The 25,130-nt window shown below is 38.2% G+C and overlaps 1 protein-coding gene across 6 annotated transcripts in view; it reads left to right on the forward strand.

Moving 5' to 3' along the window:
- The window catches only part of pcdh11 (protocadherin 11), a 202,984-nt gene that overhangs the window by 58,143 nt on the left and 119,711 nt on the right, over positions 1-25,130 (forward strand). For 2 of the 6 annotated variants that reach the window (XM_036127608.1, XM_036127609.1), the window contains exons 4-5: positions 18,765-18,824; positions 23,970-24,062. The exons of 2 other annotated variants lie outside the window; for them this stretch is intronic. In XM_036127608.1, the coding sequence (XP_035983501.1) occupies positions 18,765-18,824; positions 23,970-24,062 (153 nt within the window). The remainder of the gene's footprint in view (positions 1-18,764; positions 18,825-23,969; positions 24,063-25,130) is intronic. 2 more of the 6 variants (XM_036127610.1, XM_036127612.1) reach the window with 1 other exon arrangement.

Consider the following 25,130-nt stretch of genomic DNA (forward strand, 5'->3'; position numbering starts at 1 on the left):
TGAGGGATTAAGGATTTGTCTCAATTTGTCCCAGTGAGTGGTGTTAAACTGCAAAAAAAGAAAAAAAAACAACAACAAAAAAACCAAGTAAATCAACACAATGTAACAATATACTGTGACAAATGCAAACACAAACAAAAGGCACATACATCTTTATTATAAAATAAGCGAATAAGAATTCAACATTAACATTTTTCTCAGTGGTTATTTTTCTAATGTGGCTATTGAAATTAAATTCACAGCAGATGTCAGTAACAACCAAAGTAATTCATGTGTACTTAGAAATTAACACAAATTAACCCATAAATTAAGTTATGTGAAGTGAAATGGAATGACACACGACCTAAGGCTGGTAGTGACAACTTGAAGATGTCTCCTGTATGTAGAAACGACTCCCATGTATTGCTCACATGTTACATTGACCCATACTTCCACAGAATAAATGATGCCATCTTATGCAATCATCTCATCTACAATTCTTTCCATACATTTTTAACTATTGTACTGCTCAAAATTTCATCTTCTTTCATCCTCAGATTATAGAGAAGAATCATCCCTAGGGTACTGACAGCTTGCAATTACGTTCTGTTTGACGATACCCAATATTATGATAATACCCCTTCTAGATTTCACACTTGGTATATTTAATTAATTTTATTCTTATTTCTTTATTGATATTTGGTGGGGGTGGTTACAGTGCCTTCCCCACACCTAAAATAATGCATGCAATAAATATCCAAGGATGATCCAAACTGATCTTCGCCTTTTTTTTTCTGAAAACATTTTAACACCTATCCAGCAATCTTTGTCCTCCTGCTTGATAAAGTTGACAAAGACTCGGCATAGGTGTTGAAGCGTTTTCAGAAAATCTGAGCGAAAGTCAAGTTGCCTCCGATTTAACCCCCTTTGCTGTTCCGAAGACCCGGATAACTGAGAATTTGCACAGGCATGTTTTTCCCTACTATTTTATTGGTTTCTCCAAATATTCTGCAACTATCACTAAACAGGCTTCAGCATGCTTTTTCTTTAGCAGTTGAGGCTTACATGGTGAGTGGTCACAAGGACCACAGCAGTGAAGTACATTATTTATTGTTTCTGTGGCTAATATATATCTGGTAATTCCAGGTCTTTCAGAAGTTCTCTGCAAATGGTCCTTATTACCTGGAAAACTCCTCTGACAATTCTTTTGATTATTCTGACAGAAATTTTGAGGGGAGCAGATGGTTGTCGCTGGTTTATGGCTTGTTCTTCCCATTTCCAAATTATGGCCCCAAGTGCAACATTACTGCAACATTTGAAAATTTAGAAATATGACAGCCGACACCGTCAGGATGTTTTTTCATTGTTTTTACAAAGTTCTTGAGACACCACTTTATTTTTACCACGTCTGGACAATGACTTAGTAATGAGAAACTGCTATCAATTAGGCCTAAACCAGCTGATTGGAATTTGCAGTGACAATTTAAATGCTAACTGTCACAAGAAGCTGGGCAGGCAGGACTCAAACGACAACTCAGACAGTTTCCAAGATTCAGTAATTTAATGAGGATCCAAAGGTCGGTACACAGAGAATCAGTCACGAAGGCAGAGGTATCCACAAACACTGGGCAGAGGCAGAGTCGAAGCACAAAAGGTTAAAAAATTACTAGAGACTAGAAGCTAAGACGAACTGGCAAGGAAGGAAGGGCACACACTGCTTAAATACACAGGAAGAGATGATTGGCAGCAGGTGTGTTCAATCAGGCTGGGGATGTGCAGGCAGCAAAGGTGGGCCAAAACAAGTCGCCATGTCACACTAACTTATTTTAGCTCATCTCCATGTGTTCTATTGTTATTGCTTTTCTCATTTAACTTGAGCACATTTAATGTATGATCCCATTTCACTTGCTTTCTTGACGGGATATTATGTAGGTTTACCAATATTGGGTGTGAATTTTTGGCAATACCTTTTAAAGAAAAATAAATAAATAAATAAATAAATAAATAAATAATAATAAATAAATATATATATATATATATATATATATATATATATATATATATATATATATATATATATATATATATAGATAGATAGATAGATAGATAGATAGATAGATAGATAGATATACTGCAAAGAATTCAACATGTTTAATGTTTATTTTTCCACTTCGTATGTATAGGTTGTGTGAGTGCCATTTTGAAGTTTGAATTACAAATAAAAAATTTTAACATTTCTACTGCGCACCCCAACAACAGAAAACAGGCTTAAATCGGAGGCAACCAGACTTTTGCTCAGTTCTTTTTGAGAACGTTTCGACACTTATCCAGAAGTCTGTCAAATCTGGTGGCTTCCACTTGAGAAACCTGTGATTGGTGCGCTGCTGTTTTTAAGGACATAGAGACGCATCCTCCTAGGTGCTTTCTAATTCAGATGCAAATCGCTGACCCACACACCACTGCTCAAAGCAGAGGTTTACCAGAAGCCCCCACACACAGACTAGTGTCTTAATTTTGATACACATCACCCACTGGAGCACAAACTCTCGGTTATCAGGACTCTGAGTTATCGGGCTGACAACATTCCCTCTGCTACAGAGGAGAACAAAAAGAACATAAGCACGTCAGGAAATCACTGGAAACTTGTGGTTACCCAAAATGGGCTTTCGTCAAATCAGCCAACAAAGCTGGCAGAAGAAACAACATTGTGTCAAACACAGAGGAGAAAACATAGAAACGCAAAAACATTGTCATTCCATATGTGTCAGCAGTTTATGAAAAACTCAGGATAATTTTCTCCAAACACAACATACCAGTAAATGTCAAACCTAATGACACTGTCAGACAAAAACTGGTTCATCCCAAACACAGAACACTCAATCCGCAGCTGAGCGGTGATGTGTTTGTGGTCCAAAGCAGTGAGGACTGTTCAGACTCCTATTTTGGAGACACTGAACAACAGCTACATAAACACATGGCACAGTACAGGAGAACCAGCAGCTCAGGGCAAGATTCAGCAGTCCATTAGCACCTCAAGAACTAAGGACACTCTTTGGACAACAATGATGTCCAGATTTTGGACAGGGAGAAGAGATGGTTTGAAAGAGCTGTGAAATAAGTCATCTTTGTCAAAAGAGAAAAGCCTTCACTAAACAGAGAGGGGTGGTGGTGGGGGGGGGGGGGGTGGGGGTGTTGTGCTTCCAACTCCCCAGTGTTTACAGCTCAGTCCTTTAACTCATCACCAAAGAGATTACATCAGCATCTCATCATGATTCATGAGACAAAGTACTCCACTCACACCAAGCAATAGCTTCTAACGACCCAGGACAGTGGTGGGTGGGTCATTGGTTTGCATCTGACTTAGAATGCACCTAGGATAATGGGTTTCCATTTAATTTAAAAACACCAGCGCACCAACTGCAGGTTTCTCGAGTGCGAGCTGCCAGAAGTGACAAAGACTCCTGGATAGGTGTCGAAACGTTTTCGCAAAGAACTGAGCGAAAACCCGGTTGCCTCCGATTTAAGCCTGTTTGCTGATGCTATGCACAGGCACCCCAACAACAATATGTAGTTTTTAAAACACTGTTGAATTATGTACAGGACTACATTCTACATAATATTTGTTTCATTACTTGTTTTCGTCTGTGTCACTCAGTTTCAGGGCTGGATAAACAGACAGGACACAATAACAGCCCACAGGCTCAATTGACCTTTGGGGTTCTGATCTCTTAATGTGTTTCTATGCGGTGGTGTTGATAAAACCATCCTCTGCCTCTGTCCAAATCTATAAAGCTCATTCCAAAGATGTTGGTAATGCAGAGTGGGAGACAGAAATATCCTCCTCATTCCATGGTCATAACCTCTGTCTCTGCCATCGATTGCTCTAATAGGTGTTTAGCAGGCCTTGCGTGTACTTTGGTTTTATAGCCCCTTGATGCTTCAACATGTTTATTCTGAGAAGGATTTGTCTTCAGGATGCAGAAAAATAAAGGCTTTTTTTATTATTACTATTTATTAGGGGAAATGTCTGGAGGGGCTTTGGACAGGATTGTCTAATTAAATCACTCACTTGTAAACCAAGACAGTTTTGCATATTTCAGATATTTTTCCCACTCGAAACAGAAGAAAAACATTGATTTACAATCCAACTTATCATGGGGGCTCTACAATTAAGTTATGGGCATGTGAGAAGGAGCCATATATCTTTAGAAAAAAAAAACAGACTCAAGAGTGCACTGTATTTTAGGAAACATTTCTATGTATCAAAAATGACTGCTTTGAAAGCTTGTTCCTTTATTTCGGATGTCCAACTTATATTTTCCCATTTGTTGCAGAAACAAATATTTTTTCCCTCAATATATCTTGTCATCGTGCATTTCTTGTGGGGTTCTGAGTCTAGTGAAAATACATTCAAACATTCCCACAATATGCTTTCTTTTTTTTTTTAAAGGAAACAAAACAATAAAACCAAAACATTGTTATATTGATAAAGGAGCAGGCTTGTTCCCACTGTGTTTGCATAGTCTCTTTATCTCTAATTGTAAATGTGACCTCTGTGAAAACAAAGATAAAACCTGGCTGCCACATGCATAATATATTCAGTGAGTTATGGCACATCTCTTTTATATGTTACTGTATGGTACAGTGCGATACCCCTCCTTATTTTTTATTTTCTATTGCAACCCATGCATCACTAGCCTACCAATCTGATAAAAAGCAATTATAGGTATACAGTGAGTGAACAAGTTTAGTCTTGGTAGGTAGAATAAGATTTTGATATTCAATTCAATTCAGTTTATTTATATGGCACATATTCAGAACACATGCCAGCTCAAGGCACTTTACAAGGCATTGCTATCAAATGATACAGATAGTTTGGTTAAAATGTTTTCCATCTAAGTAAACCCCGAAGATTGCAACAAGTCACCAACTTGATACAGCACTTTGAATTGTCTTGTTACTGAAAAGTGATATATAAATAAACTTGCCTTGCCTTGATATGGGTGGTATGGCTCACTGCCAGGGCGGCATGCTCTAAAAAGTTATCATTCAGTTGATCCCTGAACCAGCTTTGACTTTCTTATTTCCACATCCTGTCAGTGGGGAGGGGCCAGCCAATTTAACAAAAATATTCCCATCCTCCACACCTGGCAAGTAATTTTCAACCTAGTATGTAATTTGAAGCTTGTGATTTGGCACTAAATTCAAGGCCATTTTCTGTGTCTGGGCTAAATACTTATTTCAGATTAAAACTTCTTTGAATGGTAGTTTGTAACTTTTGATACAAAAAAGGAGAGACTTTACAGATCTCCAGAAGGTCATTCATACCAATCACGAGGAGGGTAACCAGTAAAAGGTAATTGCTAAAGAATATGGTGTGTTGCTGAATCCTGTATCCAAACATAGTAATAGAAAGTTGAGTGGAAGAAAAAAGTGTAATAGAAAAAGGTGCACCAGCAACAGGGACAACTGCCGCTCCAAGAAGATTATCAAGCAAAATCCATTTCAGAATTTGGGGGAGCGTCACAAGGAGTGGATGGAGGCTAGAGTCAAGTTGTCAAGAGACACTACACACAACCGAATCCTACACAACGGCTACAAATGTTGATTCCTCTTGTGAAGCTATTCCTTAACCAGTGACCATGGTAGAAGGCTGTTACCAGGGCTAAGGAGAAAAAAGAACTGGACTGGTGCTAAGTAGTCCAAAATGATCTTTTCAGATAAAAGTGTGGGAATTAAGGTTTGAGAGTCTGTAGGAAGTGGAGAGGCAGAGAATTCTTGTTACTTGAAGTTTTCACAGTCAGTGATGATTTAGAGTGCCATGTTACCTGCAGTGTTTGGTCCACTGGGCATTCTGGAGTCTGAATTCTTCTGTGCTTGATAGGTCAGCAAATTCGCCTGACCTGAACCTCATAGACAATAAACGGGGTATTGTCAAGAGGAAAAGGGAGAGACTAGATTCAACAATACAGATGACCTAAAGACAATTATCGAAGCAACAAGCTTCCACTACACCTCAGCAGAGCTACAGACTGATCGCCTCCATCCCACTCCATGGAGTATTTCATGCAAAGGGAGCCTAAACTAAGCAATAAGTGCATAGAAATGGACATGCTTTTCACAAGCATAACAATTATTTTTAAAACATCAGATTTTTCTTTGATCTTATGTAATATTCTCAGTTTATACTACACTAAATATATGTTTTTTATTATCTGTAAATTATAATCAAGTCACAAGCTGTAAATGACCAAATTACTTCATTCTATTTTAATAAATCTATATAATATGTGTTTCACTTTCTGAAACGAGTGACAACAAATATGGATCTTTACCCGGTTAGATGTGCTTGTTGTTTTATTGTTTGTTATTTTTTTGCTCAGCAAGAGAAAATTTTTTAATTGACAGATATTTGCATTTTTGATGATAGTGGGGTTACAAATACTTTGCCAAAATGTCTCTCCAATGAGGGTTCATTGCAACCAGTGAGATTATTTCTGCTTGCATAGCAGCTCTGCCTCTGATAAATGTTTGCATAGTTAAACCCCCAATCTGTCTCCATGTCCTGGTTCATGTGTGGCCCTAACTCTCATGACTGGGGTTTGGTTTGGGCCTCTCTGCCCGCTTGTAGTGTGGAACAAATTCCTGGCACAGTCAGGACCACAGGGGAAACAGCACACAGCTGGTTTGATTGGACTCTGGCCTTAATCGCCCACGTCCCTGCCATCAGCGCACAAGGAGCAGTCACAGACATGTTAACTGTGCCCGTACAAGGGAAACTGATTGAAGCTTTCTAGATTCATTCCCAATCAAAAACTGAAGTGTGCTCAGACAGATAAAAGTCTGATGTCGCTTTGTGAGACGAGGATCAATGTATAACAAGAAAGGTTTGGCTAGGCGTTTAGTGAGCTGCTCTGGGTTCTCGTTTGTCACACAAAATGAACAGGACTTTTTTTTTAGAGAGAGAGAAAGCTTATGGTTAGGTGAAGAATGATAGGTGACCGTTTATAGCGAAGACAGATATATTTACCTTTGTAAAAATTCTATTAGCAATGCACGGTTAAATCACTGGGAAGCAAAAACAGTGTTGAGACTCAGCATCCATGCTTAGAGGTGCGGGACTGGACAATGTTTTAACTGGGCCCTAAATAGATTTTGATTTAGAAGCCCAGTGGCATCTAAGGCCATTACCCATCAACCACAGCACCACCTTTGCTTAATTGTTTGCAAATTGAGCATTATTCTTTATACTTAACTAGTAAGCCAGCAAGGAATTAATTAAATTAAATGGACTTTGGATGAAGTGTTTTAGAATGTGAACATGCTTATTTCTCTGACTTGCTCATCTGCAGTTGCAGTCATGTTCGGTTTACTGACTAGACGACTTGGGAAGATGGAGACAAGTATAACTAGCTTTGCTGGCATTCACATGCGTAAAAATACTAGATATGTTTTTTTGATTTATTGCAAACAGTTCCATTGCCTATGAAGTGTGACTGCAGCTCAACCACAAGCAACTGAAATGATCAAGGTACAGTGGAATCATTAAAGTTTAACTTCACTAACATAGCTAAGAAAAACAATGAAAGCATTGTCGTGTATGTTTATACATTATATACTTTGTTTTATATCTTAATTTACTTTAAATATAATATATTAATTTATTCTATTATTCAACATAGATGGATCAACATGAAACAGGAAATATAACAATTGCATCAAACGAGTTGACAAAGAAAAAGAAAGATTAGCAATCTGGTATATAAGTTGTGTGGAAGTTCATGGAGTCTTGGTCACTCCCTGCTCGCTTGGGGGCAATGATCAGAAGTAAGTCAAATGCTTGTGAAAACAAAAGCACTTGCCCAAAATTTTACAAATTGGGTGGTGTTTGGATTGTCCACTCTGTCGTTATTTAGTTCACTAAATAGACTTTCATTTTGCTTTCATTTTCAATTTCTTTTTTTTTTTTTTCCCCAGTGTCCTGTCTAGCAATGTGGCGATAAGAATTGATATCTTAATGCCAAATAGAGCTCGACAGATTTTGCTTTTCACAACAGCTTTCGCCATAATGTTCCGCTTGATTTGTGCATGTAAATAGCTTTATTGTTCATTTTCAGTTTCAATGTTTTTTGTTGACCTGTTTATCCAGTAGGAATACATCAAGTGATGCAGTAAATCCAGTTTACAATGCTGGTCAAATTAGTCTTAGCTGAACCAACCAAGTATGCTTATGGTATCGTTAGCATGCGGCAGCTAATATTGTGATGTTTTAGGCTTCTTGAAAAGGCTCAAGCACATTAACTGTTCAGACGTCTCAGCTGCTAAGCTTCAAGTTTCTTTGTCACCTTGAGTCCAATTTCACACATCAGAACAATGGTACTGAAATCACCCGAAGAAATACTTTTAATGTATAAATAATAAATGTGTTAAAGATTAATTGCTGAACTAAAAAACCCAAGTTGCTGCTTAGCCTATCTGCTGAACTGGGGAACATATCAGTAGCTTATTTCACTTCTGCCTTGGCCTGGTTGACAATTCTGACATTGCAAGTAAACAGTTTCAACTGATTGTTCACTTTTGAATTATTTTCACACAAGTTACAACTCGTCATAGCAGTTGTTTGGTATAAGGCATGTAATAGTGTATGGGTAGCAATGTTCATTTGGAAAATTGCAATAGATCTGCAGCTGCTGTCCATGCTTCTGTAACAAGATACAATAAAACAAAAAAGTGTATGAGAGGTGAAATTTAAATGTATGTTAAATATTTGAAACACCTCTCTGTTAAAGCCTTTATTTCAAAGTAGGTTTCTATAATTTGTTTTAATTGAAATCCACTTTTTTTTAGATCATGTTGTCAGTTTTTTAAACGGCAATGTGAAATAAAAGAACTTGGGTTATTTTCTTGCTGAGCCTACGCACCAAGTAATTATCTTGAGATGGTTTTTAATTTATTAACAGAAAGTTTTGCCTGACCATGAGAGGCTGTTAGTAACTCACTGCTGATAAAAATTTTAATATGCTTAATGCTCTGTTCAACCGACTACAGAAAGAACTTCAGGAGTAAATTGAGCATCTTGCTGATAAGCCGAACAGCAAAGCAGCATCCAGGCATTTGAATGAGGGTATTAACGGTTGCTTAAAACAGGAATAATGAAAGGGTGACAGCCATGTTCTGTTGCCTTTTGCTCTTCAGAAGAATGCAGAGAAAAGTAAATACTAACCTCTTAAGGACACTGGCACTGCAGGAACTCTTTAGGTCATCTGGACAAAGGTAACACTATACTTGTGTACCATGGAAGTAAGCCTTAGGCTCATTTCACTGTAACCACATCATTATACTTAAAGCTGCTTCTTACTTATCCACATACAGATACAACACTTAAACATACACTCTTAATCTGTTTTGACGCACACATGCATGCTCATGCAAGCATGCCATTACAACACAAACCAGCACCAATGTGACACAGGCACGCACAAAGCAACTGTTCCCACAAAGTCAATGAGCTCCATTCTGTAACGAATCGAAAGCATCTGCAAAGCCAGTTCTTCTCGGGCCGTGGAGGCGTGCATCAGCCGGCGAAAGCGCCGGCTTGGTGTCCCAGGGTGGCTCGTGTAAGACTTGGCCTGTTCCCTTGCCACTGCCTGGATCAGAAAGGCCCACTGCTATCATCTTGGCGCTGGCAGCAGTGAGGCTGGTCTCAGAATGACAAATTGGTTAGAGGGAGCGAGTGAAGAGAGCAGGCCAAGAATCATACTTTGAAGACAGAAATGCATTCCCGCTTTTCGAAAACCATGGCACATTATATGGTCAAGTGTACAAGTCTGACTCCCATCATGTGGACTGATCCAGATCCCAAAGACACTTAAAATGAGGCAAGGCTTTCTCATGAAGACAATGCCGAATATTATCTTAGAAAGTCACCACAACTATGACGGATTAGAAAGCTTTTCATCAGGCAGTCTCTCGTTGCATGGCCTCAATTTGTGTCAAAACTGCTGTTCCCCTCTAAAGTGTTTGAGAAATAATTATCTTGTTGTCACACTAATTTTATATACAGAACACACAATTTTCAAATTAGCTTACCCATTACCATTTTATGTTACTGAAAGTAAATAACTATTTATTTTTTTTATTTTATGTCACTAGTCATATATGCTACAAAGTTTAACTGAAAAACAAGCAAACCTGTTTTTAAAAAAACTGTTTGCATAACTATGGCTGTTGCTAAACTAAAACTTTCACAAAAAAACATGCCAAATTGAAGTCTTCTCAAGCTCAGACCTGACATCCAGTCTTGTCAGTTCGATGAACTTGAAAAAGTTTTGCCATCCTTGTTGGATTTTTAGCAGTAAAGACAAACATTAATAATTAAAAAAAATATGGGACCAGAAAAGTGTCAATTTTCTCAAATTGATGAAAACCGATGACAGAAACTGGTCAGAGGCCAGGAGTTACACAGAAGAGCTGTAGAAATGTCCACCCCATTTTATGTTTTACATTTGCCAAAAATACTTTTCTCCTATGGACCCATTTGTGCTTTTTAATAAAGTGAAATAACCAACTAAATAACTGTATTTTCCACATGGCTAATCTGTCAGACATGATTCTCTCCACCACCACCTCATCCCCCAAGACCTGGGCAAATCTCTCAACAAGCTAGTAATCGAGTGTGTTCTCGTGAGTTCAAACCAGAACTTTTGAGCTTCTAAAAGATATATGTGGCACTAAGAAGCACTGCACATCACCAAAAAAAGAACCCGCATGGTAACTGTGAAACATGGTGGTGACATCATCATGATATGGGGCACATTTCTTTTCATTCAGATGGATCTGGGGTTTTGTCTCATGGACTGCTAATCATATCAGTCAGTTTTGGCCCATTGGAGTGCAATCACACATCCAAATCCACAATGGCAACGTTGTGGAATGGCTAAGCCACTGTTCAGTGCTAAATCTGACAGAAAGTCTGTGAGGTCACATGACAAGGGAAGGGGACAAGATATTCCCCTCAAAATCTAATAGATACTGGGGAACTTTGGCAAAGCAGCAAGAGCACGTCAAGACGGCACAACTTTATTTCTAGTTGATTAGATTCATTAAAATTAGTATCTTGCGTGAACTTTAAGACTATTGAAAGGTTAACATACTTATGCAACCAGGTTTGAGCACCTATGCAGTATTATTACTATTTTCAACTATAATAGATTTGCTTGTTTTTGATGTTGAATTGTATAGAATACAGAAATTATTTATTGTGATAAAAAAATTAACTCCCCCAAACATGTCATTTTAACAGCATAGGTGAAACACATTGAGAGCCACTGTAATACAATAAAATCCTTCAGAAATCCCTGGAGAAAAAAAAAAAAAAAAACAAGATTGAGATAATTTACAAGACATTAAGGAAACAGAAGGATTCACTGAAGCCCCACATGCAGTAAATGCCATCCAAATACAGAAGCTTTGTTTCTTATGTTACTAATGGGCTCTGCAATGTCTTTTTGTCAGTCGTTTCTACAAGTACGTAAAAATTGCTAAAGCAAGAACTCTAGCAACAGCATTCAATAGGCCATAAAAGTAGTATTAAGCTGCCTCGTAAAAAATAAAAATAAAATCCCCCTACAACAAAATCCTGCTCTAGTTAATCCACACAGACACTGCATTTTAAAAACAATCTCTTGACAAGAGGCTGTTCCTAAACACAAAAAAAAAAGAAATTAACATCCCTGGTAAACAGGGAATTTAACGGGGCGGATGGTGACCATCTGCTTATTATTGTACTTGGTGAGTATGTAGTTAGCAAATTTTACATCAAACCTTGTTAGACAGGAAATACTTAAAATATGCTTAAAATGTTATTTTAGATGTTTTAAACACAACAGCTCTGCATTTATCAATCATACTATTTTTCAGTTGAGCTTTTGGTCAAATGCAAGCTCCTTCTGTGCCTTTGGGACTCCCCCCTCATACAAATGATGCGTTCTTTCTTTGCCAAATCAGTCATGACATTGCACTGATGCAATGCAAGGTCTGCAGACTTGCCATGTCAGAAGCACACACACACACACACACACACACACACACACACACACACACACACACACACACACACACACACAGGGCACCGGATGTAAACCACTCGCATTCCCTCTCTCAGCACCTCCAGAATTGGGTTTGAGGTTGCAGAGTATTTTACTTTTGTTCTCAAATTGCTTTGCAAATGAGGCCCACCCTGGCAGAATTTCAAAGCGCTCGTGCTATATGTGCAGCTTCCTTCAGGCACTGGTTTCTGAACCTTCATCATTCTGTATGCATATGCACAGTAGTGCACTAAGCGCACATGGAAGACTAGATAAACATGCCAAGCTGGGAGGAAGATGGAAGCCGGTATGCCTATGTCTTGTCAGCCTGTCTGTGTGTTGATTTTGTGTTCCCCGGCATGACTGACATGGTCTATTTAATAACATGGCAGGTAGACAGTATGAACGCCTTGTAGGGATCTACCCATTAAAATGATATTCAATCATTTTTTGATGGGCTTCTTTTTTTCATTGCCTGAAACCACGCCTTATAAAAGATGTAAGGTCCAAGCGCCATTCACATTGAAATGTTGCGTTGCTTGGAGACATATCAAAATAATTGTTGTGATATGTTCCATTTTTACCTTGGCAATGACAATAATATGAGGTGATCGTCTGACGAATATAGAGCATTTTCTTGTGCTGTGTTGAATTTTAGCCATGCATCGCCCTGCTCCACAATCATATGTTTCTAGAATGGGCATTTGTTTGTGATACAGGTATTGCACACATAGCTTGCTGCTTTGATTGCATGTCCAATTCATCCTCCAAATAATAATACAGCTTGAACTGAAACGTTGCAGTATGGCTCCAGGCTCAGAAATTGCTAATGAACAGCAGCAGGGTGCATTTTGAGCTGCGGTGGGGATAAAAGAAGCTGGAACCTAACTTTGTCTTTCAAAAGCAAATAATGAACAGTGGGGTCGCTTTCTTTAAACTCCAAACAACTTTGTCATTAGCCTCAAAGAAGAGAGGCATCATGCGTTCTGTCTGCGTTCGGAAACCTTTTCTTAGGTTTTATGAACACATGACAGGGATAAACAAACACTTATTGACATCAAACTTCATCACCCAGTGTTCTCACTCTGCCTAGCACATGCAAGCTTCATTTCCTTTATCACAGTGTTAAAACAAAACATGTATGTGCGCCATGCTTTCTGCAGTCTGTGTTTCACTGCCTGTCAAGAACTATTCTCGCGTTGCAGAGAATAAGCAAGCCAGAGGAAATCCATTGAGAGGGATGGAGACAGAAGGCACGAGAAAGAGAATATATTTGGAGCTATGTTCTGTAGATCAAAAACATGGCAGTCACATGATCAAAGGCATTTGATAATCCTTGAACTACATTGCTCCTTTAATCCTAGTCGGAGAACTGTATTTTATCGGCGGGGTGAGGAAGGGGGGTGGGGTGGGGTGGGGGGTGAAGAGTTGGGGTAGCAAATGGGGTTAGAAAAGCAGTAACTAACTGGTGGGAGTACAGTTTAGTGAATGCAGTGCTGCACTTTAGTACGGGCTGGGAAAGATCACAGTATAAAGCCTCCTTGGATGTGAAGAAAATGGAGGCTGAGTCAATGTGGTGAGGAGCACAAATGTGTGACAAGCCCCTGTCCACTCAGCTCTGAATGGTGCCCTTGTTTCTCTTACTTGAGGCTTATTGGTGAAGCGATGCATGTGACTACACGGTTATGTTTTACATCTGCAACATAAGCCTGTGTTGGGATTATACAGCACCTTCCACAATTATTAACGATCCTGGGAAGGATGTGTTCAAAAGCCCTAAAAAAGAATAAGTGCAACCAAGACTTGGTGCCAGTCTTTGACTTCTCTAACTGGGAGTTTTGGATATTTCTCAGTCATAGTGGGAAGACAGAAAATGGTCCCTATCCTGCCTCACAGTTAAAGTTGTTTCAGACTGTTAAATATTGCTCTTACTATAAATATGGGCAAGTGGCTATTTTCCTGTACTGATTATTTTCACTTGGGATTGGCTCTCATCTGCTCAATAATCGCTTGGTCTACTGTCTTTCCCCTTTTGAGTATTAACTGAGAGAAATGTTCCCTGTTTTACCAAATTTATAGCCTAGAAAATGACCCAATTAACTTTTCCACATTTTGTAATGTTACAAGCACAAACAGATTGATTGGTATTTACATGACAAAACAAAATAAGTTACTGTAAAGCGGAGGAAAAGAGAGATACTTTCCAAAACTTTGTAAAGTGTGGTGTGCATTTGATTTATCGCCCTTTACTGTGATATCCGTAAAAATAAAATCCAGTGCAACCAATTGCTAAAGCTTTCATAACTGCAAACAACCACGATTGTTTGTTAAAAATGTTTTTTTTATTTTTTTCAAAAGCAAAGTCCACATCCAAATAAAGCATGTTTATAATATAGACTACATGCTTTGATTGGGGAGAAAATCTTATACTTTGTCTAGACAGAGGGATAAATATTATGCCTAGCATCATTATCTGGGGTGGTTGGTATTATTTGTAGTTTGTCTTGTTCCAGCACAAGCGGTGCTTTTGACGTCTGTGGACTATTTGTATAAAACATCCCATTGCATTAAATACACCAATCACTTAGCAACCGTTGTGTTTCAGAAGTCGACATGCATAGGCGCTTGTTTTTCTAAAGGCTGGTTCACATGGCAGCAATTTAAAATAGTCCGCCGATTTTCAAAGCCTGAGAGACACCACACGTAACGATAAAAAATCTTGTTTGACCATGTTTGTTCGTACAGCGTGTGGTGTTCAGTCAGACGGCAAGCTCAACAAACCACACATGAACATATTTCGCTTAAGATCATTCAGATATCAGACGAGAAATCGTGCAAATCCTCTCAAGAAAAAATGTGAGTTCAGAGTAAATAAAGATGGACGACCAGGAAGAATAATGCCGATAGTCTGTGGACTAATTTTAACAGAGAGAAAAACATAACAAAAAGAAAAGGTGCTGGTTAAAGAAGCGGAGACATTGTGACCGGGGGCTCTACGTTTGCTGCACTGTGAAATGGAGGTGAGTTGGGGGTTTCATTCTCTCTTGGAATCCCTCACCTCGCTTTATCATACACGTCACATTCAACAAGCTGCCTGCTCGTTTGTCTGCGGAGGGCACCACACACTCTAGGATATCGGGGCAAGACAATCCAACATGTTGAATATGCCCGATTTGAGGTCGGAGCGGCCCCGACATTCCACTGAGCAGACTCGATGACTCTTAACACACCACATGTCAGGATATTCTCTTAAGATTATCTTAAGAGACACGCTGATAATCGGCACCTTTCCGTAAGGGGGAGATCAGGGCAAAAATCAGGTTAAAAATCCCGCCATGCCGTTAGCTCAAGTCGTTTTTCGTAGCTGTTATGTGTTAACATTGATCAAAAATAACATGACAAGTTCCAGACTGAGTTCACTGTATAGCACAGAGAAAGCGAAACAGAGTCTGACTGGCCAGGCTAAATAATAATAATAAGTGTTTTCATAAATAATAATTTAAAAAAAATTGCGAGATGGGAGTTATTTTCTCCATTAAATAAATGTACTTAAATGAGAGGCTATGATTTCTTTTTTTATCTTATAAGGGAGCTTATGATTCTGCAATCTTATTTTACACATCTTTAACAGTGTTGTCAATAAGAATGCAGGCTGTTGCATGTCCCCTCAAGAAAGTTGTTTTCAAAATGTATACACATCTGTATTTGAGGAATAGAGGAAAGGCAAAATAATATTTACTAAATCAGCATGTCTCCAAGAAGTCAGACAAAGAAACATCATCTTTCATCTATCCTTCTATTTCCTCTGAAAATAATTTTGGTTATATATCATAGAATTGTGCGCTCCGGGCCTCATCAAATTACAATAACCACCCGCAGCACACTGAAAATACAAAAAACATCAATATGCGGTGTAATCAAATGCCCTCTGTTGCAAGCTCTGTCAATAGCGTTTCTTTATCAGATGCAAAATGTCCCTGACCAAAGTTGAAAAGTGACAGCTGTTTTTTGTTTTGTGCTCTAGTTTTCTCTCCTGAATGCACCATCCTCCGTATCTCTCATATTAATCTGAGGATGAGCCATTAGCTGTTTCTCACAAAAGCTGCATGGTTTCCACACTGATGAAATACTAATGATTAATAATTAGCGTCTGCATGAGTGGGATTCAGCAGGGCTGGGTGACAAAGGGAGGTGGCGTGAATAAAAAGTGACATTTTGTTCAGCTTGAAGAATAAAATGAGAGAGAAATCTTTAAAATAAAACAACTGTGACTGTAGCGAGTGTGTGTATATTTGTGTTTGCAAAGAAAAGAAGGGATTTTAGATTATCTCTGGTTGGCATCAGGCATTTTTATTTAAATGACTGAAAGTCCATTCAGACTTTAGAAACACATTTATATCTGTCATTTGTAATGAAAGCAGTGGCCCATGTAAAACTTAGAAATCTGCCTAGTGGTCGTTTTCTTTTTTCTTTTTTAATAAACTGAAAGAAAAAGTGTATTTTCTGCTTTGACAGATAAAAAGTTTTTTGAAGTTATTTACAAGTTATAGTGAAATGATTTCAATGAGGTTGTTTTATTTTACTTTCAACTTATTGATTAACCTTCAGTTGAACAGGCTGAATTATCTTTACAGAAAAAGCCTTCGTCCATTCATAATTAATTGTACAAAAATCACTTTTTCTTTCATTTTTGCTTGCACAAAAATATAGCAAAGAATTTTAAATTCATTATTTTGGAGGCAATGTTTGGACCCAAGGTCAGGTTATTTCCTCGCATATCTAAGCAAAGAAGGAGGGAAAAAAACATAATAAAAGAATGTTGAGGAAATAAACAAAATCCATTTCTTACTTACATTCCAAAAGAAAATTATTTGTCTTTGGCTGTCCTTGCTAAGATAACATGACTATATTACATTCTCAATCTGTAGGGAAGATTTTGTCTGCTAATTCTACCGTCCCAGAAAGACCAATTTATGCATTTATATTTTATACCACGGTGTTTACGCTACACTGAAAGCCTGATTGTTTTTCTTTTTTTTTTTCTTCTCCTTCGGTTGCTGCGGCCAGTGAGGTGTTCTCCTCCCACGCTGCAATGAAATATAGATGTTAAGAGTCTGGAGAGTTGAGTGTCTCATCTGTCCTGGTGATACCATAAGGCAACCATTAATAGTGTCACAGCGCATCAGACATACCACAGGCACATAATTGGATATGAGGACATAACTGAAAGCACCTGCTTGGAAATCAACAGGGCCTTCCCAGGGGGTAGACCCTTAGTAGATTCCAAAAGACATTTTCCGAGTCCATCCACTTTCCTGCTGAGTTTGGCCTCATCCACTGCTCTTTTCATTTCTCACCCAGGTCAGTTTAAGAAGGCTTGTTGTTTACTCTATTTTTTGCAGTTGCTTTGTGAGTATGCAAATACTTTGGATCTTTGCATAATCACAAGCAGCAGGGCCATCTGTTGTTGCCTTACCTTGTGTGTGGTTTTTAGTTTTTTTTTTTTTTTGTTGTGTCTGAGTGATGTATTGGTGTATTAACAATGTGATAATCATTTAACCTCAAAAACTGCTATCAGGCGCTTGTGCAAAAGTCCTGAACATATGCTAAGTGAAATCTTCTGACAAAGAAGGATTTATAATCCATGTGGAGGGATAGATATATGGGGACCTGGAAAACAAAGGCAAAAGCACAGGATTTATTTCCAGAGTAGTAAATGGTCATGGGGAGAAAACATTTGCAGATCCTAGGGCTGGGGCAAAACACCAAACCCCATGGTAATCCCCATATTGTTGCATACTATTTAATTTGAATATCATGAAAAAGTTAATGTATTTTGGTATCAGTTAAAAAAAAAAGTGAAACTCATACATAGTAAAGATTACTTTTCAAAGAGTGACCTATTTCAAGAATTTATTTCTATTAATTGTGATGTTTATCGATCGCTACTAATTAGAACCCACAATTCAGCTTCTCAGGATTGAAGAATATCACAAAGAAGCAACTGAAGAAAGCCATGTTAATACAAGATGGTATGCAATGGCCTGCTCATTTATGTGGAAGACAGTTATATGAACAGTTGTAAGGAAACATTTGTGTAGAATTTCACCACAAAAAATCCTTAATAAAGAGCCCTTACATCCACAGATCGTTATATTCAAGCACATTATTCGAAGGTGCGGTGGAGGGTAAAAAATAAAAAGGTGCACTCTCAACAGGGATAACTGCTGCATTTGGGTGATTCTACATGAAAGTACACGACTGTGTTTGATAAAAATTCAACAATGCAGAGGTGTTGTATTCCACTGCTCAAGTATGCGGAGGTTCCATACATCTCAGCTGTGCAACAGGCTGAATACTTTCATGCCACACCACAGTCCCCACTTCATACAAAAATACATTGGTAAATGTCTGTGAAATGAATGCAATGTGTGCACACATGAATTGTCTGACTCCCCATCCAGTGATGTATAGTAAGATGAGGCAACTAAAAGATTTAAAACATGACGATCAACAAAAGCTGCTGCTCCTGGATTGGTGGACGGCTGAGAGGGGAAGTTGAGAGACCCTTAACCCCCGTGAAAAAATATAGAAGAATTGCTAAACAGCAAGCACCGGGACATGAGCTGCTACTTCTGTCTCTAAAGATTTGCTTGGAGATGCACTCCACCAGTCCCTGATAATGTGTTTTTCTTGTAGAATTCGGGCCAGATACCAGAGAAGTCTTTTCACTCTCCACCACCGATTTGTCCTCATAAGGTAAGATCCTGCTTTATTTCAGTCACGGGATAAAATATGTTCAGAAATAATGGTAGATACTTTAGGAATTGGAGTTCTTAAGTTGCAACGTCAATTTGTATAATTTTTTTAAGCCTGCTCTGTGGTTTTTGCAGACCTCCTCATGCCCCCCCCCCCCCAAAAAAAAATATGATCAAAGCCTCAATCAGCGTGATTGTCTTTGTTAAATTAAGTGTATAGCCTAACTTTTTGTGGGATTCTAACAGAAGCTGCTTTTATTTCAAACCAACAATTTCATTTTTGCTCTTCCTTTCAGCATTCTGTTAATCATTCAAGACCTATTTAACATGAGGCGAGAAGGGCAGATTTATTCAATGCTAATTAGTAGTTAACAGGCACAGTCAAAGTCATTATTTCTCTCTAATCGTCTCAAGTCATCTCAGTGCACTAAAGTTACTCTCCCCTTCAACCTTTCCTCTCTGTGCATGCCTCTTGCAAATGTGATAGGGTGCTATAGAGTGAAATTCACACAATTTTACTTCACTTAGCACCAAACACATCAAAAAAGCCTGTGTCCTTTTCTGGATGAATGCCTGTTATGGTAGAGAGTGGCTTATTGCAAAAGTGGATCTTGGTAAAAAGGAGCCCAATGGATGGAAGCTGTCTGACAGCCTGCCATCAACTGTTCAAATCCTAAGACTGCTGTACATCCCTAATGCACAGCTAGTTGTGTAAAGTGAGTTAGGGTGCATTCACAACCACAGATAGTTGTTAGACAGTGAATGATAACAAAGCAATGTGTTCCTCCTCCCAGTCTGTTGATGAGACATCTAATGGAAAGCTATTCACTTTGTTGTTTGTACACCAGCGCCAAAATACCAAAACTGGTCCTTAACCCAGGACCTGAGCTTTGGACATGGTATCTCTCCCTATTTGCCACATTCAGTCAGTCTGTCAGAGTTTGGCTATGTAGAGTAAGAAGTGGGAAATTGTGAATTTTAAGAAGAAAATTTGAATCACTAGTATCAATAGAAGTAAATAAAAGTAACATTTTTGACCCATTTTGTTGAAGCCCTTCCACTGAGGATTACCCAGAATTGCTTTTATATGCTATAACAGTTAAATTGATTTTATAGCAAAAATGGTTTCTGAGAGCTGGTATTTTTTAAAGTTGCCACATTTTAGAAAGTGTATAATGTTAACAACAGTATAAAACGTTTTTAGTCTGTCCTGGAGTCAAAACAGACAATGAAACTAAAATGTTCACTGCCTCCAGACACAGCATGTTCTTTCCCTGGAAAGACGGCACGTTACTTTTAGCTAGCCATGAACATCCTCATCAATAAAAAGCAGAGACCTAAAGTAGGCTGTCCAAAAAATACAGAAAAAATAATATAACTATATGAAAATATATAACTAATATCAAAGACAGGATATAGTTAAATTATTTATTTTACTCCATCCATCCATACCTGTTCAGGACGTTATTAATAAAATTCGTCCAGTGACATTAATTGATTTTAAGACCATTAAAAACACACTGTTGATGAAGATCCGTCGTAGTTAAATCAAATGCATCCTTTAAAAATATGTGCATGTCTGTCAAACCTGAGATTTCTGTCATGCTTACTGTTACTACTTACTTATGGGTAGCAGAAAATAAAAAAGACAGCTGCTGCTAACTCCTTTTAGTAGCATGCACTTTCAAGAAACATTACAGAGAACTATGTACTGTGCGCAATGTTACCACGCAACCAGTCATTTGTATTTGTTACGATAACTCAGAGGGGACAACAGCAATCATTTCCTCAAATTATCAACATTACATGAGATAAAGATTTTTCTCAAGAATTAAATTCCAGTTCTTAAGTCCCAGTTGACTCTTGAGTCTACAAAATATGAGTCTGAGTCTAGCTTGGTATTTATTTAATCTTGTGGAGGATATTATTAAACAGTTCAAAATACTGGTCTTTAAAGAATGATGAAGCAACCTCCAACCCGACAAAGTCACTTTGTTTGACCCAATTCTAAAGTTAAGGTGTTAAAATCAATTGCAATAGTGCAGAATTCGGGTTAAAGAAACAACACAGCTCTTTTTCTGTGTGTATACACTAATTTATGATTTTAAAGGCACGATTTACTACAGAAATAAGGCCTTTCAGAATAAAATATCTATATCATTGTTTTTCAATTATAGCACATACTTGAAAAAAGTATCTGTGCAACAAACTGCATTCTGACAAAATCTAATGTAATTAGGCATAAAACAAAAGTTTTTTTTTTCAGAAACTAAAGCCTTACTGTGGATACCTGTTGTATGTCTCTCTGCCATATTTCTGTCTTATTATGTACTTACTGGAATTTTTCTCTTTCCATCTTCGAATAGTTGATCAGGGCTGATATAACGGGGGAACACCGTGGGTTTGCGGATGGTGTTGTTCACGTTTTAGCTGTTAGCAGCGGAACATAATCTCCCTCTAGTCAGCTCACATTAGTCTCCATGATCTGCACCAGCCCAATATGTGCAGTGAATGCAATGGGGCCAGCTGGGGTAATTTAGTATGTCAGTCAGCTCAGGAGGCTGGTAAAATGAGTAAATGGCTGAATACGATTTATGTATGAAGAGTATTCTGATTATAATGGTTCTCAGAATGGAATACAGTCTCTCTTTTGAAACTTTTTTTTTTATCTGCATTGCGTGCATCCCCCAGATATACATTGAAATGAACAGAGGGCTTTAAAACTGACTGCTCTATGATTATATTAAGAGTGTGAGAGGGAGCGAGGAAAAAGGAGGAGGGAGGAGATCTGATGCCCGAGCACTAAGTATATATAATTGCTTCTTGACACACTGGCCAAATTCTGCAGTGCCAGGATCTGAACGAAGATGATTAACGGCTGTCCAAGTGGGTGGGCAATTCAGGTCGTTCAGGGCCTTTGGTTTCCATAGTGATACTAGTCTAAAGGCCATATATTGCATAGTGAACATGCCCAAGGTCCACATATTGTCAAACTACAATTATAACTTGCATCAAGAGCATTGTCTGGCCATTGCAAAAATTCTCCTATTCATTCACCAGGCATTCATTCCACTTTTTTTCCCCTCTCAATTGTTCACCTCTGCTTTCCTTAAATGGTCCTCCCTTGCCAATGAGAAGCTAAAGAGTGAAAAACCTTGCATTATGTGAATAATTGATGTGTGGGTTCACCTCACAGCATCATTACAGTGCGGCATTCAGTGTAAGAGGTGAAGGTAAGATCGTATTTCTGACACAGGGCTTCAGGCAGAAAAAAATGTGTTGGTTTTTCACAAGGTTTTCTGCAGCATGCATTACAAGTTCTCATCACTGCATGACAGGGAGCAAAATGAAATATAATCAGCGATGCAAGCATAAATAGTGATTTGCCTCCACATCTGTGGTGTTGTAATTGTAACATGCTTTTTTCTTTGTCATTGAATGGTTTTCATCTTCATCTTTTTGAGATAGCCTGCTGCAATCATACAGACACACCAGCCACATTAATATGCACACCTGTTTAATTTATGGTTAACTCAAACAGTAAATTTGCGGATCACATGGCAGCACCTAGGAATCTAAACTTAGCGAAGACTTCTTACTGAAGATCAAACCAAGCATCAGATTGTAGAATAAATGGGATTTAACGGACTTTGAGTATCCCTGGGTAGTCGGTGGTAGTCGGGCATGTCTCAACATTTCAAAAGCTGCTGATCCACTGGGATTTTTACTCACAACTGTCTCTCTGCTTTACAGATGATGGTTAGCAAAAAGGAAATGTCCAGGTAGTGGCAATTGTATGGACGAAAATGCCTTGTTGAGGTCAGGGGAGAAATGGGAAGTGAGTTTTAGATGATATAAAGACAACAGTGCCTTAAATAAAATGTAGCATTCAGTTCTATTTTTGTATCAGTAGGTAACTTTACATCAGAGACAACAAAAATCACATGTGGGGTTCCCCAAGGGTCCATCCTGGGTCCCCTCCTATTCAATATCTAGATGCTCCATCCAGCTTAGACCATAAAAAAACATCAGCTACTATAACTATGCAGACGACACACAGCTCTACATCACCATGTCACCAGGTGACTATGAACCCATTCAAGCACTGAGTAAATGATTTGAAGAAATCAATGCCTGGATGTGCCAATATTTTCTTCAACTGAATAAATATAAACTGAAGTAATAATTTTTGGACCAATATATGAGCGATTAAAAGTTAGCACACAGCTTCAGTTGCTTCAACTAGAAACCACTGATGAGGTCCGAAATCTGGTTGTAGTGATGGACTCAGACCTGAACCTCCAAAACCACCTAAATACAATTACAAAGTCAACCTTTTATTACCTGGATAATATTTCCAGGATTACAGGACTAATGTCTCACCAGGATCTGGAAAAAACTAATCAATGCGTTTGCCTGTTCTAGTTAAACTGTTAATTGAAACATTAGTTTAAGTTTGTAGTCCAACTGTTTTAATATTTGCTTTTAGTTTCCATTTTCCCATGTTTTATTTTGTTTTATTTTTTCTACATTTTATTCCAACTTGTTTTTAATTTCCTATGATTTAATCATGTAAAGCACTTTGCATTGTCATTATACTGAAATGTGCTCTACAAATAAATTTGCTTTTACATAAAGTATACTGAATACCATATTTAACATACAAAATGTCAGCATGTCACCTGGGTGCAGATGGGCTGCAGCAGCAAAAGACAACACTGGGTGTCTCTATGGTCAGCTGAATACAAGAAAGTGAGGCTAAAGTACAGAGAGGCAAACAAAAATTGGACAATGGCTGATTGGAAAAATGTTGACTGATCCTGTTTTTTTTTTTTATTTTAGCTGCATGATACAAATGATTGGGTAGAAAAACCTGAATCCATCCTGCCTTGTAACAAGAGTTCAGCCTAGCTGTAGCGGAGTAATGGTGTGCAGGATGTTTTCTTGGGCCTCTTAGTACAAATTCAGTATAGTTTAAATCCCAAAGTATGATTGCTGTTCATATCCATCCCTTTAGGACCATGCATCCCCATCGTCTGATTGCTTCTTCTAGCAGCAGTATTTACCATGTCACAAAGACATACTTATTTAAAACTAGTATCTTGAACATGGCAATGAGTTCACTGTACTCCAATTGTGTCCACAGTTGCCAGATCTCAATCCAGTAGAACACCTCTGGGATGTGGTTGAACGGGAGATCAAGGATGTACAGCCAACAAATCTGCAGCAACTGTGTGATGTAAGCAAACACTATCATGTAAATAAGAAGCAAAATCGAGAAGGAATGTTTCTGGGACCTTGTTGAATCTTCACAATGAAGATCTATTATAGCTTCGTAGGCAAAAGTGGGTCTTGCTTAGTACTCGCAAGGTTTGTGTGATATATAGTAAAAAAAAGGTTCTGTGACCCATCCATAAGAATATACATGTCTGAGAACATAAAAAGGACATACTGTGAATAAATTGTAAAACAACAAAACAAAACAACAGAAATTAAAAAAAATAATAAAGAACAAATTGAACTGAACAGCTTAAAATTTTGACCCAAACAGAATATAAAGATATTTACGCAGTACCTGGACAGACTACATTTAAATTGTCTGAACTTCTAGAGACTCCAAGTAAGCAACAAAATGTATTTAAGGGCTAAAATTTGTTATGGGATTTTTCATGACATGTCCCTTTTAAACCTTGGATCTCTTTTTGTTTCTAAAAAAAAAAAGGAGTGCCTTGTAAAGTGCAACATAATAGTAAAAGTGAGGCGATGAAGACCCTACTACTTGAAAGCAATTTGCCCTAGAATGTAAAGACACTGTTGGTCATGGATGGATAAAATGCCTACCTGCTGCTGTGAGTAGTCATTCTGCAGCCACATTTTAATGATTCATTCTGTATGATAAAAATAAATGCCTCCAGCTTCAGAACCAGATGATCAGCATGCTACAGTTTAGCTAAGGTTGAAGCATTAAGACTGTTGCCATTTATTGAGGCATCTTCCTGAACACGCAGATCAGCATTCAAATGCTTTGACATGAAAGTGCACTGACACGTACACATTCAATCAATCCCTGTCTCTGACAAACAAACACACACACACACACACACACACACACACACACACACACACACACACACACAGACGTAAGTCAGCTGAGGTAAACGTGATCTCAAAAGACAAGCAGCAACAACCCATGGCTCCATCACGGTGCCTGGGGTTGCATTGGTGGCTATCGTCAAGCAAATAATGCTTTGTGACTGAAAAAAAAAAGGCAATCCAAAAGGTCATTTGTGACCTCTGGGACCAGTAC

Source organism: Fundulus heteroclitus, chromosome 23 (assembly GCF_011125445.2).
Source record: "Fundulus heteroclitus isolate FHET01 chromosome 23, MU-UCD_Fhet_4.1, whole genome shotgun sequence".
NCBI lineage: Eukaryota > Metazoa > Chordata > Actinopteri > Cyprinodontiformes > Fundulidae > Fundulus > Fundulus heteroclitus.